The following is a 16151-nucleotide window of genomic DNA, read 5'->3' on the forward strand; positions in this document are numbered from 1 at the left end:
TACTACAGTATGTCTATTATAATACTACAGTATCTCTCTCTATTATAATACCACAGTATCTCCCTCTATTATAATACTGCAGCATCTCTATTATAATACTACAGTATCTCTATTATAATACTACAGTATCTTTCTCTATTATAATACTACAGTATGTCTATTATAATACTACAGTATCTCTCTCTATTATAATACTACAGTATCTCTCTCTATTATAATACTACAGTATATATCTCTATTATAATACTGCAGTATCTCTATTATAATACTACAGCATCTCTATTATAATACTGCAGTATCTCTATTATAATACTACAGTATCTCTATTATAATACTACAGTATCTTTCTCTATTATAATACTGCAGTATGTCTATTATAATACTACAGTATCTCTCTCTATTATAATATACAGTATCTCTCTCTATTATAATACTACAGTATATATCTCTATTATAATACTGCAGCATCTCTATTATAATACTGCAGTATCTCTATTATAATACTACAGTATCTCTATTATAATACTACAGTATCTCTATTATAATACTGCAGTATCTCTATTATAATACTACAGTATCTCTATTATAATACTACAGTATCTCTATTATAATACTACAGTATCTCTATTATAATACTGCAGTATCTCTATTATAATACTACAGTATCTCTATTATAATACTACAGTATCTCTATTATAATACTACAGTATCTCTATTATAATACTGCAGTATCTCTATTATAATACTACAGTATCTCTATTATAATACTACAGTATCTCTATTATAATACTACAGTATCTCTATTATAATACTGCAGTATCTTTCTCTATTATAATACTGCAGTATGTCTATTATAATACTACAGTATCTCTATTATAATACTACAGTATGTCTATTATAATACTACAGTATCTCTATTATAATACTACAGTATCTTTCTCTATTATAATACTGCAGTATGTCTATTATAATACTACAGTATCTCTCTCTATTATAATATACAGTATCTCTCTCTATTATAATACTACAGTATATATCTCTATTATACTACTACAGCATCTCTATTATAATACTGCAGCATCTCTGTTATAATACTACAGCATCTCTATTATAATACTGCAGCATCTCTATTATAATACTACAGTATCTTTCTCTATTATAATACTACAGTATCTCTATTATAATACTACAGTATCTCTATTATAATACTACAGTATCTCTCTCTATTATAATATTGCAGTATCTCTCTCTATTATAATACTGCAGTATCTCTATTATAATACTACAGTATATATCTCTATTATACTACTACAGCATCTCTATTATAATACTGCAGCATCTCTATTATAATACTGCAGCATCTCTATTATAATACTACAGTATCTTTCTCTATTATAATACTACAGTATCTCTATTATAATACTGCAGCATCTCTATTATAATACTGCAGTATCTCTATTATAATACTACAGTATCTTTCTCTATTATAATACTACAGTATCTCTATTATAATACTGCAGCATCTCTATTATAATACTGCAGTATCTCTATTATAATACTACAGTATCTCTCTCTATTATAATATTGCAGTATCTCTCTCTATTATAATACTGCAGTATCTCTCTCTATTATAATACTACAGTATCTCTCTCTATTATACTACTACAGTATCTCTATTATAATACTGCAGTATCTTTATTATAATACTACAGTATCTCTATTATAATACTACAGTATCTCTCTCTATTATAATACTACAGTATCTCTACTTTACCCTCCTTCCTCTTTCTTTTAACCTCAGAATTTCTATGTATCTCCATTCTTCTAGAATTCTTCTTCTTTTTCTCTCCACCAGGTGAGTTACCTGGCAGAAGAAAACGGCACCGTATTTTGCCTCTGGGCTTTATTGGATTTACTCTGTGTTCTTTTCCTTCAACAACAAGGTAGATTCAGCCACATGTCTCAACATTACACAACTTTCCATTGGAACTTTTGATCAATATCTAATTTATTAGATGAGATGTGTAGTGACCAAAATACATCCGTCCATTGAGCGTTTCAATGACATAAACAGCTGCTCCACCATACCATAATGCCCACAACACCCTGCTATCAATCTGTTCATAAACCTGGATGACATTAACATTAGAACCCAGCTCCAATCTCTCTCTCTCTCGCTGTGGATGGGCCGCTCAGAGAGACAGGCAGCCTTCCCTTTTATTTATCCACACTGCTGGGACGACAGGCAAGCAGAGCTACAGACAGACATAAATCTGTGAGCTGGTTGGAGACAGACAGAGAGCCGAGCTGCCTTTGCCACCAGGTTAAGTGAATATCACCCAATGCCTTCTGAAAGAGCTTCTTCCCTCGCCTCGCAGCTCCCAGTCCCATTTCCCACTCACATTAAATATGTGTTTCATTCCTGCCCTATTTGGATGGAAAGACATTTTACCCTCTTTTATTGAAGGTCATAAAATATATAGTGTCTTTTTTTAACGTTCTGCATAACATTTACATTTTCTATTGTATAAATGTGATCTGCGCGAGGCAGAGACTGAATAAAACATTCATGGCAAAAGCCCTTTCTGCTGTGACATTTGGTCCCCTATCTATCATCAGTTTTTTATATGCAGCGCAGGGGAACGAACGCTGGTCAAATGTTTAAATGTGGCCTCTCCGTATAAAATGTAAACCCCGCTTTCACATTAACACCCGCCGGCTAGTAGATGGAAATGCCTTTTTTTGCGGAGATAAGAGACACGTAAAATGGAAATGACTGGCAAGGCTGTTGTGGCAGGAGGGAGGGCGGTGATGGGCCCCAGGAAATTGAAGCATGTCAATAAAATTAGAAAATGCCACCTCTGCCTGCCTCCACGCAGCCGGCGGAAATGGAAATGTGGCCCGGTAACTGGAACGAGAGGCAATACTGTACTCTACTGTGACTCTCTCTCTCTGTCTCCTTCATACATCTCCATCACAATCAGAATTGTACAGTGGCATTAAGGATGCAAAGGGCTCGATTTATTGTCCCGTGTGATTTAAATAGGCATTTAATTGGAATATGAATAATACAATTGCTCCGCTTCTTATGTGTTGGTCAGGGTTAAGGATTCAATATGAATGATATGGGACAGGTGTTGGACTGGACCGCTTCATACAGAAGTGAGAGAGACCATTTTAGTGCCTCTGCTCCAAACCAATGCCTCACCACTAGCCTTATCACCTTGTTGCTTGGTTCCTTGTTGCTTTCTGGCATATTGATACATCCTTTCAGACTTGCGAGAGGGAATCAACAAGGACCTACGGATAGAGTGGAAGTCTTGGTTTGAAATAGGGTCATATACAGTGGGTATAGAAAGTTACCACCCCCTTGCCTTAGAGTCTGAAATGAAACGCCATGAAATCAGACTTTTTCCGGCTTTATTTACACACAGTAACCCACAATATCCAAGTGAGAATTTTTTTTCTGAAACTTAACGCTGACCAACCCAAACACAGGGTTAACACTGACCAACCCAAACACAGGGTTAACACTGACCAACCCAAACACAGGGTAAACGCTGACCAACCCAAACACAGGGTTAACACTGACCAACCCAAACACAGGGTTAACACTGACCAACCCAAACACAGGGTTAACACTGACCAACCCAAACACAGTGTTAACACTGACCAACCCAAACACAGGGTTAACACTGACCAACCCAAACACAGGGTTAACACTGACCAACCCAAACACAGGGTTAACGCTGACCAACCCAAACACAGGGTTAACACTGACCAACCCAAACACAGGGTTAACATGGTCCGGAGCACAACAACACCTATGACACAAGCGTAAACACAGAAATAATCCGCCACAACAAAGGGCGGGTTCCACAATCTTAAATAGGGAAACAAATCAAGAAACACAAATCAGAAACAGGTGCAACTCATAAGACAAAACTAATAGAAAATGGAAAAGGGATCGGTGGTGGCTAGTAGGCCGGTGACGACGACCGCCGAGCGCCGCCCCAACAGGCGGGGGAGCCAACTTCTAGTAGGCCGGTGACGACGACCGCCGAGCGCCGCCCCAACAGGCGGGGGAGCCAACTTCTAGTAGGCCGGTGACGACGACCGCCGAGCGCCGCCCCAACAGGCGGGGGAGCCAACTTCTAGTAGGCCGGTGACGACGACCGCCGAGCGCCGCCCCAACAGGCGGGGGAGCCAACTTCTAGTAGGCCGGTGACGACGACCGCCGAGCGCCGCCCCAACAGGCGGGGGAGCCAACTTCTAGTAGGCCGGTGACGACGACCGCCGAGCGCCGCCCCAACAGGCGGGGGAGCCAACTTCGGCGGGAGTCGTGACAGCAACTAGATGCTGCACTTGATACATTTATGAAATTGCTTATTCCAGTTACTAATAAGCATGCACCCATTAAGAAAATGACAGTAAAAACTGTTAAATCCCCGTGGATTGATGAGGAATTTAACAATTGTATGGTTGAGAGGGATGAGCCAAAAGGAATGGCAAATAAGTCTGGCTGCACAACCGATTGGCAAATGTAAAAATAAATAAAAAGCAGAAGAAACTATACTGTAAAACAAAGATGCATGATGTAAAGAATGACAGTAAAAAGCTTTGGAGCACCTTCAATGACATTTTGGGCAAAAAGGAAAATTCAGCTCCATCATTCATCACAAAACCCACTGATATTGCCATTTACTTTAATGATTTTTTCATTGGCAAGATTAGTAAACTTATGCATGACACGTTATGAAAGACAAGCGTTGTAATTTTGAATTCCGGAAAGTGAGTGTGGAAGAAGTGGGAGAAGTATTGTTGTCTTTCAACAATGACAAGCCACCGGGGTCTGACAATTTGGATGGAAAATTACTGAGGATAGTAGTGAACGATATTGCCACTCCTATTTGCCATATCTTCAATCTAAGCCTACTAGAAAGTGTGTGCCCTCAGTCCTGGAGGGAAGCAAAAGTAATTTGACTACCCAAGAATAGTAAAGCCCCATTTACTGGCTCAAATAGCCAACCAATCAGCCTGTTACCAACACTTAGTAAACTTTTGGAAATGGTGTTTGACCAGATACAATGCTATTTTACTGTAATCAAATTGACAACAGACTTTCATCATAGGGAAGGACATTCAACAAGCACAGAACTTACTCAAATGACTGATGATTGGCTGGGAGAAATGTATGATAAAAATATTGTAGGAGCTGTTTTGTTAGACTTCAGTGTGGCTTTTGACATTATCGATCATCATCTGCTGATGGAAAAACATATGTGTTGTGGCTTTACACCCCCTGCCTTATTGTGGATACAGCGTTACCTGTCTAACAGAACACAGAGTGTGTTCTTTAATGGAAGCCTCTCCAACATAATCCAGGTAGAATCAGGAATTCCCCAGGGCAGCTGTCTAGGCCCATAACTTTTTTAAATCTTTACTAATGATATGACACTGGCCTTGAGTAACTCAACACTACACAAGTCAGCTACTACAGCGACTGAAATCACTGCAACACTTAACAAAGAGCTGTAGTTAGTTTCAGAATGGGTGGCAAGGAATACATTTGTCCTAAATATTTTAAAAACTAAAAGCATTGTATTTGGGACAAATCCTTCACTAAATCATAAACCTCAACTAAATCTTGTAATGTTCATGTAGAAATTGAGGTGACTAAACTGCTTGGAGTATCCCTGGATTGTAAACTGTCATGGTCAAAACATGTTGATACAACAATAGCTAAGATGGGGAGAAGTCAGTCCATAATAAAGCGCTGCTCTGCCTTATGAACAACACTATCAACAAGGCAGGTCGTAGAGGCCCAAGTGTTGTCACACCTAGACTACTGTCCAGTCGTGTGATCTGGTGCCACAAAGAGGGACTTGGGAAAATTACAATTGGCTCAGTACAAAGCAGCACGGCCGGACCTTCTACACCTGCATTGCTTGCTGTTTGGGGTTTTAGGCTGGGTTTCTTTACAGCACTTTGAGATATCAGCTGATGTAAGAAGGGCTATATAAATACATTTGATTTGATTTGATTTGATGTACATGCAGAGCTAACATTAATAATGTGCCTCTAAATCTGTCATGGCTCAAAGTTGAGGAGAGATTGACTTCATCACTACTTGTTTTTGTAAGAGGTGTTAACAAGCTGAATTCCCAGAGGTGTCTGTTTAAACTTCTAGCACACAGCTTGGACACCCATGCATACCCCACAAGACATGCCACCAGAGGTCTCTTCACAATTCCCAAGTCCAGAATAGACTATGGGAGGCGCACAGTTCTACATAGAGCCATGGCCACATGGAACTCTATTCCACATCAGGTAACTGATGCCAGCAGTAGAATCAGATTAAAAAAAAAATATTAAAATACACCTTATTGAACAGCGGAGACTGTGAAGAGACACACACACAGGCACAGACACACATACACATGATAAGACACGCACTCTACACACATGTACACATGGAGTTTGTATTGTTGATATGTGATAGTAGAGTAGTGGACTGAGGGAACACACTTAATGTGTTGTGAAAAGTGTTATGAAATGTAATGTCATGTTTTAAATTGTATATAGCTGCCTTAATGTTGCTGGACCCCAGGAAGAGTAGCTGCTGCCTTGGCAGGAACTACTGAGTATCCTTAATAAATATGAATACAAATACAGTCCTCCATTTACCTCAGGACCATGGGCACGTAGAAGTGGTCAGGTCCAGTCAGGTCCATGAGGGCATGCAGGAGTGGTCAGGACTACGAGGGCATGCAGGAGTGGTCAGGTCCAGTCAGATCCAGGAGGGCATGAAGGAGTGGTCAGGAGTGGTCAGGTCCACTCAGGTCCATGAGGGCATGCAAGAGTGGTCAGGACTACGAGGGCATGCAGGAGTGGTCAGGACTATGAGGGCATGCAGGAGTGGTCAGGAGTGGTCAAGGCTTGGAGGGCATGCAGGAGTGGTCAGGAGTGGTCAGGTCCACAAGGGCATGCAGGAGTGGTCAGGAGTGGTCAGGTCCACTCAGGTCCACGAGGGCATGCTGGAGTGGTCAGGAGTGGTCAGGTCCACGAGGGCATGCAGGAGTGGTCAGGACTACGAGGGCATGCAGGAGTGGTCAGGACTACGAGGGCATGCAGGAGTGGTCAGGACTACGAGGGCATGCATGAGTGGTCAGGACTACGAGGGCATGCAGGAGTGGTCAGGTCCAGTCCGATCCAGGAGGGCATGAAGGAGTGGTCCTGAGGGTGTGACACTTTTTTGAGACATGTGTTGAGGTGGACAATGTCCTCCAAACGGTCTTCCTCTCCTTCTCTCCTTCTTTCCTTCCCTGTTTTGAGATGTGTTGAGGTGGACAATGACCTCCAAACGGTCTTCCTCTCCTTCTCTCCTTCTTTTCTTCCCTGTTTTGAGATGTGTTGAGGTGGACAATGACCTCCAAACCGTCTTCCTCTCCTTCTTTCCTTCCCTGTTTTGGGACATGTGTTGAGGTGGACAATGTCCTCCAAACTGTCTTCCTCTCCTTCTTTCCTTCCCTGTTTTGGGACATGTGTTGAGGTGGACAATGACCTCCAAACCGTCTTCCTCTCCTTCTCTCCTTCTTTCCTTCCCTGTTTTGGGACATGTGTTGAGGTGGACAATGTCCTCCAAACTATCTTCCGCTCTGAAAGGATAAAAGCAATGTGCCAGAAAACCCAACTTGATCAGTCTTTAGTTCTTACAAATCTTATCCTTGTTCTGCCCTCCCCTTCCATACAACAGAAAACCTATTTGATGCTAACAAATTCCTTACCACCACTCTGAAAATGTTAGTTTAATGTTTTCCTCGGATCCTATTCTGAAGCTTTTATCCAATTAGCCTTTCAATGTGTCTGACCTGTGATTTCAATTGTACTCTGTGGTAATCCGGTGAGGATAAATAGCTAGTTTGCATCCCGATGGCCTGAAGACGTGTGTTAAAATCATCATTGATTCTTCTCCCACAAAAGCAGCCGACTTAATCTGTTTCAGAGAATTAATAAACCAAGCTGCTGATCAGGGTCACTGACACCAATTAGGGTTCAACTCTTAAGAGGAAGAACATAAGAAATGAGGTACAAATAATTAATTCAGTAAAATGTGGCTGAACAGTCATCAGCAGACCAGGGAAAATAGTGCTAGTTTGCTGCTGTAACAGCTTCATGGGGTGTTCCCACAAAACATAACCACCAGTATTTACTGGTATGAAGAATGATAATAGTAGGGGTAGGGGGTTATAGTACTGGTATACATGGACATAGGTTACATGTTTACAAGATATATAGCCAAGTAATCTACTCTGGGATGATATAATAAGCAATGTAATGAGAGCATCATCAATCTACAGTATCTATCTATCTATCTATCTATCTATCTATCTATCTATCTATCTATCTATCTATAAATGATTGTATATCTATCTATCTATCTATCTATCTATCTATCTATATATCTATCTATCTATAAATGGTAGGCTGATTTGGGCAAATATTTCCTTAAGTGGGATTTGATTTAGTAGCCTAAACTGAATTAGTGTATTTCTACTGTATTGATGTTAATTATGGGACATTAGGACCCAGCAGAATTAGAGTTAAATACTGGAACAGAGATAAGGAAGTGCTTCAGGTATAGGCTGTGGTATAGGCAGGCACCTGTGATTTCAGCTACAAAACATTAAAGTAACTGTCCAGTGTTTCCAGATTTCTATGAAATATGACCTTTTATTAATTACAATATGAGTGAAATAGTTTTCCTTCCAAAAATTGTAATTAAGTTTGTTAAAAGGCAGTTTTTCTGTGCTGAAATGGTGTGGGCTTAACAACAGAAGGGTGTGGGCATATACCTGTCATAAAAAATATTCATATTTTAAACAGTCTGACATGCAAGTTTGAGGTGGGTTTTTAAATTGTCCCCCCCTGTGGCCACAACTATAGGTATAGGATGAGTCAACAACATTATTTGGGTAGGAGTTAACAGAATATTAACTTTTAAAAGTGAGATTTTCACTGGACCTTTACTTTAAATGATAACATATAATTGTGTTAAATCTATTACAGAAATCACTGCAGTCATGACTGCTGTAGGCTACTGCTGCTGGTGGACTGCTGCATATTTGGCTGCATGGTGGACAAACGATGTGTCATTTGGAGAGTTCGTGGACTTGCAGCCACAGTATTGAGTTCTGTATTATGGTTTTACTGAAGGAAATCGATAGCCGCATATTTTTTCCACTCTCCCAGTCAACTCCGTCACGTCTGTGGTGCCCTGCAAGTGTGAATTGCAGTAAACTCTAAATACTCGTATACCTTAGGCAAGCCTATCGTATCCATGCCAAAAGACAAGCCACGAATGGCGAGAGAAATAAAGTATATTTCCACGCGGAAATGGTGCTGACAGGCTCATGGTGGTTATCTGTCTTTCTAAATGGAATAGATTGAGCCAGCTTGCAGAAGCAAAAAACGGGTGTTTGAGACAAACGGGAGTGCGCACGCGCGCACATGTCTGTCTGTCTGTGCCCGTGCTCGAGCCCGCGTGCGAGGCTGTGCTCTTTCTGCTCTCTCTGACCCCAGTGGCAGTCCCATCTCACTACACCGCTCTCCGGCTTCTCCTCTGTCAGATCGAGGCTGCTCTCTCTCTCTCTCTCTTGCTCCCCCTCTCCGCTTCTGTCTGTCTCGTTTCCACAAGAGCCAGCCGAGGTCCCCCAGGGTCGAAGGTTCTGCCCTGCCCGCCCAGACTGCAACCCCCGCCGGCCTCCAAAATCGGCATTCTCCCGCATGGATCTGCGTCTTTTGACAGCGTAGAGGGCGACCCCGGGACACGTATCCGCCAGAACGAAGGTAGCTATATTCACCTCTGGCTTTGAAAATCGCAGGCATGGAGAGAATAAGAAAACATGACACAAAGCCGCAGGTTAGAGGTGCCTTGTCATTTACGAGGGAGAGCAAGAGGTTAGTGCAGATGGTTCGCTGACACTGACCACCTTTGCTGTTTCTTTATACGAGATGCCAGAACGCACAGTTCACAGATCCTTTTAGTTCATTATTGAAAACAGCAATGTTATGGCAAGCGGTGCACTGAGCTAGTAATGTGTGGTACCATAGGGTCAGTGTGTTTCCCTCTCCCCGACTTTAGTAATGCGGTAGTAAATAGTGGATTTATCATTTGAATGTGCATTTTTAAAGTTAGGAACGTGTATGTTTGCATTGGAAGAAATAGTAACTACAGTGTATTGGCGCGAAAGCATTTAATATGGGAAGCTAAAGCGTGCATTTAAAATGCATGGACAGATTTAGCTACTTGAAGTAGCTAGTTGCAGCTAGCTATGTAGGCTACCAAGGTAAGCCATCATAGGCTATTGCAAAATACACACGTATGGAATATCTAACTACCAATACCATGCATGCTCACTGTCTGCAGTTTCACGTTTTTCAATGGAGTGCTGCAAGCATTGGGCAAAGTTCACGGGTGTCTGTTTACAGTAGCCTAGGCTAGTGTAGGCCTATTGTAAACCGTACAATTTCAAGTCCACAGGCAACTTGGAGATATTTGATTGCATGTATTGTTATCTTCTAGGCCTAAATGGTGATAGCTAAACACAGAGGGAGGCATTTCGCCTAATTGGTACATAGCCATGGTCGCAATGTTGCTTTGGAGTTGTTACAATGTATATCATATATATATAATGTATATAATGTACATATATATATATATATATACATTGTACCATCTTATGTTGCTAATAGTAAAATGTATCCTTGTGTTTTGTTGCGTCGATACATTGTATCAAAATAAAAAACAAATAAAATGTTTTTCGTCACGAACACAGAGTACAGCATAGAGGCTATAAAAGGTGCCAGGAAATTCTTGTGTTAGCTCCCACAACAATGCAGTGCACAAATCTAAATCAATCATTTAAAAACGTCTGATTAAAAATAAAAATGAGTTGAGGTAATTAGCTTATACAAAGTAATGAACGGATATGTACACAATATACAGTATATATTATGAATGTGCTATGTCAAGTATGACTGTATTTACAAATATAAAGTAGTGTCTTCGTGGCTATCAAGCACTTGTTAACACTGAAATGAATCCTCTCCTGAACTCGGCGACCGTTGTTTAGATTTTTCAATTAGTGATGGACTTTTAAATTGAGGGGCACAGTAGGCTACCGGTCCTTGCGTCGGAGAGACAGTGCAAGTGGAGGTCTCGTATAAAAAGCTTGCAGGTGCGATGTCAAGCCCACAGTGGCTACTTACTACTGACTATAATCAATCAGGGGTTGAGACAGGAGGGAGCGACACAAGGGTTGAGGGAGCACAGCAGAACTGAAGCACCGTTGAGCAAGCTTCCAAAGCGGTATGCGAAATCACACGACACCGGTAACTTGGGTCGTTTTCTTGGGTCAGTAACGTCAGTTTATGTTAGTTACTCTTAGTTCATAAACAATCGCACACTATTGTGATTTATGAAGGCTATTTAGGATTTACCATTATTGATCTATTTCTCTGATAGGTGAGTTTGTGCCTTAAATTAAAATGTTACTAACTGCATTACTATCAAAACGTATTTTTCTAAATATTTATGGATATACATTTACAATTTGAAAGTAAACTGAATTTTGCAATTAACTATGATTCATTTTTAATTGAATATGACGAGCTATAACCACATTGTAAAATTAGGATAGCATCAGACAATCTATGCTTCTGCATGCAACTATTTAATTAGTAACATTTTATGCTCAAATTGATTTGTTAAACTTTTATACTTGTAATATATGTTTTCAATGTCAAAATGATTTCTACATGTGTTGTAATCCATTAATATGGTCATTTCACATGTGTTTGATCAACCTGCATGGGCTCCTTATTGCATCTGTTTAATGACCAATGGTTGGACAGGTTAGTTATTTTGTCATACAGGATGAGCTTGTCTTCATCCTAAATAATAATGAAATGTTCAGGGAAATTACTGCAGAATCAATGGTTTCTAGTTATTATTTTCTGATGTTCTTAGATGGCCTTAGAGTAGTTTCAGATATTTAGACTATGGTTATTTAAATTACTGCATGTGTATTTTTTCTGTCCAGATTTTTATAATATTTTTTTATAATACTATTGCAAAATTATAATTGTATGGTTTAATCTGTTTGACAAATCACGTCCTCAATAAGGAGGGTTGTTACTGACTCTTTCAACTGTTCCTTATTTAGCAAATGAAGACGCAGTATTTCCCTATTCAATATTAGGAGCACCTGCTTACAGTATCACTTCCCATCTACAGACTGTATCTTCAGTATTTACTACAATTTACCATTTTTACAAACATTTGCCAGGTTCACAGTTTACTGTCGATGTCTGTCATCACGGCAACCGCTGTTCAGGAAAATTATTGTGTTTTGGTTTAGAGGAAGCTTGATGTGTGTACCTATTTACCAATCAGAATGGCCTATTCTTACTATTTACATCACAGTCTCATCTACATTTACAAAAGGGTATGTTTGTGATTTAAACTCTGGTTCAACCGTGTTTCTGTTTCTCTTCTCTTTGTTTCTCTTCAGATTGCTGTGTGGTTGTGGTCCAGTGTGGTTGATCCGGTTTTGTACACGAGGCGGTTATAGTTCTGAGCAGCGGTTCTGAAGGATGACCGCTGAACGGTTCAGCCTTGGATCCTGGTGAACTGTGTCTGATGTCCGAACGGCGGAAGCATGGCTCATGGAATCGCCTCTCAGGGCAAAGTGACCATCACAGTGGACGAGTACAGCTCCAACCCCACACAGGCCTTCACTCACTACAACATCAACCAGAGCCGCTTTCAACCTCCACATGTCCACATGTGAGTACACACACACACACACACACACACACACACACACACACACACACACACACACACATACACATACACATACACATACACACACACACACACACACACACACACACACACACACACACTAGCTGTGTTCTAGGTTCTAGCTGTGTTCTAGGTTCTACCGCTGTTGTAGGTTCTAGCTGTGGTGTAGGTTCTAGCTGTATTGTAGGTTCTACCGCTGTTGTAGGTTCTATCTGTGTTGTAGGTTCTAGCTGTGTTGTAGGTTCTAGTTGTGTTGTAGGTTCTACCGCTGTTGTAGGTTCTATCTGTGTTGTAGGTTCTATCTGTGTTGTAGGTTCTATCTGTGTTGTAGGTTCTATCTGTGTTGTAGGTTCTAGCTGTGGTGTAGGTTCTAGCTGTATTGTAGGTTCTACCACTGTTGTAGGTTCTACCTGTGTTGTAGGTTCTATCTGTGTTGTAGGTTCTATCTGTGTTGTAGGTTCTATCTGTGTTGTAGGTTCTACCTGTGTTGTAGGTTCTATCTGTGTTGTAGGTTCTACCGCTGTTGTAGGTTCTATCTGTGTTGTAGGTTCTACCTGTGTTGTAGGTTCTACCTGTGTTGTAGTCTATGACTAGCTGATAACAGCAGTCTTCTGAAGCATGGCATGACGTCCCTACAGCATGTTCACTATGTCCCCTCTGTCTATCAGTCTGTCCTCTTCCTTTATTTATCCAGCCACTTCTTTAACGTGACCGTTGTCTGGTCTGCTACCCACAATGCCCTGCTTTTCATCAGCAGGCCAAAGTGCTCTGACCGGCGAATCTCCACCGCATGTGGTCAACAGACCGCTGTGGGCAGGGACGATGTGGCAGATTTATGTAAAAGACATGGTAATATTTATGATTTAAGCGGGCTCTTTTGCAGGCTGGTGCGAGGCTTGACGTTGCGGTCGACTCTGTGGTTGTCTGAATGCCTGGCCTGTGGTCTCTCTCTGACTCTCATCTTAAGGTGTATGGACACGATGTTCTGACCACTATACATCTGTCCTCCTGCTCCTTTTTTCAACCATCAAATACCATTGGATCCTCACATAGTTGTTTAAATGAACCATTGAAGCTAAATCTTTATATACCATGTCATGCAAATCATTGTTGTTACACATTATCACATCTGGTATTTTTCACCTTTTGTTTTTTGATTTATGTATTTTGCTTCACCTTTATTTAACCAGGTAGACCAGATCACCTTTATTTAACCAGGTAGACCAGATCACCTTTATTTAACCAGGTAGACCAGATCACCTTTATTTAACCAGGTAGACCAGATCACCTTTATTTAACCAGGTAGACCAGATCACCTTTATTTAACCAGGTAGGCCAGATCACCTTTATTTAACCAGGTAGGCCAGATCACCTTTATTTAACCAGGTAGACCAGATCACCTTTATTTAACCAGGTAGACCAGATCACCTTTATTTAACCAGGTAGACCAGATCACCTTTATTTAACCAGGTAGACCAGATCACCTTTATTTAACCAGGTAGACCAGATCACCTTTATTTAACCAGGTAGACCAGATCACCTTTATTTAACCAGGTAGGCCAGATCACCTTTATTTAACCAGGTAGGCCAGATCACCTTTATTTAACCAGGTAGGCCAGATCACCTTTATTTAACCAGGTAGGCCAGATCACCTTTATTTAACCAGGTAGGCCAGATCACCTTTATTTAACCAGGTAGGCCAGATCACCTTTATTTAACCAGGTAGACCAGATCACCTTTATTTAACCAGGTAGACCAGATCACCTTTATTTAACCAGGTAGACCAGATCACCTTTATTTAACCAGGTAGACCAGATCACCTTTATTTAACCAGGTAGGCCAGATCACCTTTATTTAACCAGGTAGGCCAGATCACCTTTATTTAACCAGGTAGACCAGATCACCTTTATTTAACCAGGTAGGCCAGATCACCTTTATTTAACCAGGTGGGCCAGATCACCTTTATTTAACAAGGTAGGCTAGTTGAGAACAAGATCTCATTTACAACTGCGACCTGGCCAAGATAAAGCAAAGCAGTGCGACACAAACAACAACACAGAGTTACACATGGAATAAACAAACATACACTCAATAATACAATAGAAAATGTCTATATACAGTGTGTGCAAATGAGGTAAGGAGGTAAGGTTCTTGTTTTGACATAGGAAATACCTGGTAAACGGTAATGACATTATACTGTAATTAGATAATACTTGAATTACCTGAACTACCATTTTGATTCTTTGGGATAGAATAAGCTAAGCACCATGATAAATACATGCATGTGTTTCCTGTACTCTTCTACAGGGCTGCCAGTATCTGAGGCATTCATTCTTTAACCTGTGTATGAGACTGAGACTGCTGCTGTATATTTACACACACACACACACACACACACACACACACACACACACACACACACACACATTCACACATTCACAGGCGTTCCTTGTACACACACACACCCCACACAGACAAACAAACACAAACACACACACACACACATAAACCCCTCCCCCACCATGTAAGAGTGCTTATAGAATGCGTGCTCTGTTCTGGGAAAGTAAGGTTTGTTTAGATGGGGTAGATAATGATCAGATTGGCCCGGGGTTAGCCTAGCCCTGCCGCTGCAGCCACTCTATTTAGACAGAAATAAAGACCTTGCTGCTCCTCCTGAACCAAAGAGAAAAAAGAGGAGAGATGGGCGGTTGCCTTATGAAACTTTATCCTTGCTAATGTTTTTGCGCCGGGCGGGCAGTCCAGGAGACACTATTTAGATGTCTGTGACTCGCAGCACAGCAGTATCTCTTGTAGAGGTCGTAAACTAGAGGTCGACCGATTAGGAATATTCAACGCTGATAACGATACCGATTATTGGAGGACCCAAAAAATCCGATACCGATTAATCCGCCGATTTTTAAAAATGTGTTTGTAATAATGACAATTACAACAATACTGAATGAACACTTATTTACATTTTTTAATATCATTTTTATTTTCTTTTTTTACCCCTATTCTCCCCAATTTCGTGTTATCCAATTGTTTTAGTAGTTGCTATCTTGTCTCATTGCTACAACTCCCGTACGGGCTCGGGAGAGACGAAGGTTGAAAACCATGCGTCCTCCGAAACACAACCCAACCAAGCCGCACTGCTTCTTAACACAGCGCACATCCAACCCGGAAGCCAGCCGCACCAATGTGTCGAAGGAAACACCGTGCACCTGGCGACCTGGTTAGCGCGCACTGCGCCCGGCCCGCCACAGGAGTCGCTAGTGCGCGA

At 40.9% G+C, this 16151-nt stretch overlaps 2 protein-coding genes across 4 annotated transcripts in view; both read left to right on the top strand.

The window, feature by feature from the left end:
- Positions 1-16151, top strand: part of LOC139384512 (paired amphipathic helix protein Sin3a-like) — a 320209-nt gene that overhangs the window by 30687 nt on the left and 273371 nt on the right. The gene's annotated exons all lie outside the window — the stretch shown is intronic.
- LOC139384519 (metallophosphoesterase MPPED2) overlaps positions 9602-16151 on the top strand; it is a 134341-nt gene continuing 127791 nt past the window's right edge. The window contains exons 1-2 of the mRNA XM_071129349.1: positions 9602-9849; positions 12576-12850. Of these exons, the coding sequence (XP_070985450.1) occupies positions 12723-12850 (128 nt within the window). The 5' untranslated portion in view covers positions 9602-9849; positions 12576-12722. The remainder of the gene's footprint in view (positions 9850-12575; positions 12851-16151) is intronic.

The sequence above is a fragment of the Oncorhynchus clarkii genome, chromosome 26, assembly GCF_045791955.1.
Source record: "Oncorhynchus clarkii lewisi isolate Uvic-CL-2024 chromosome 26, UVic_Ocla_1.0, whole genome shotgun sequence".
NCBI lineage: Eukaryota > Metazoa > Chordata > Actinopteri > Salmoniformes > Salmonidae > Oncorhynchus > Oncorhynchus clarkii.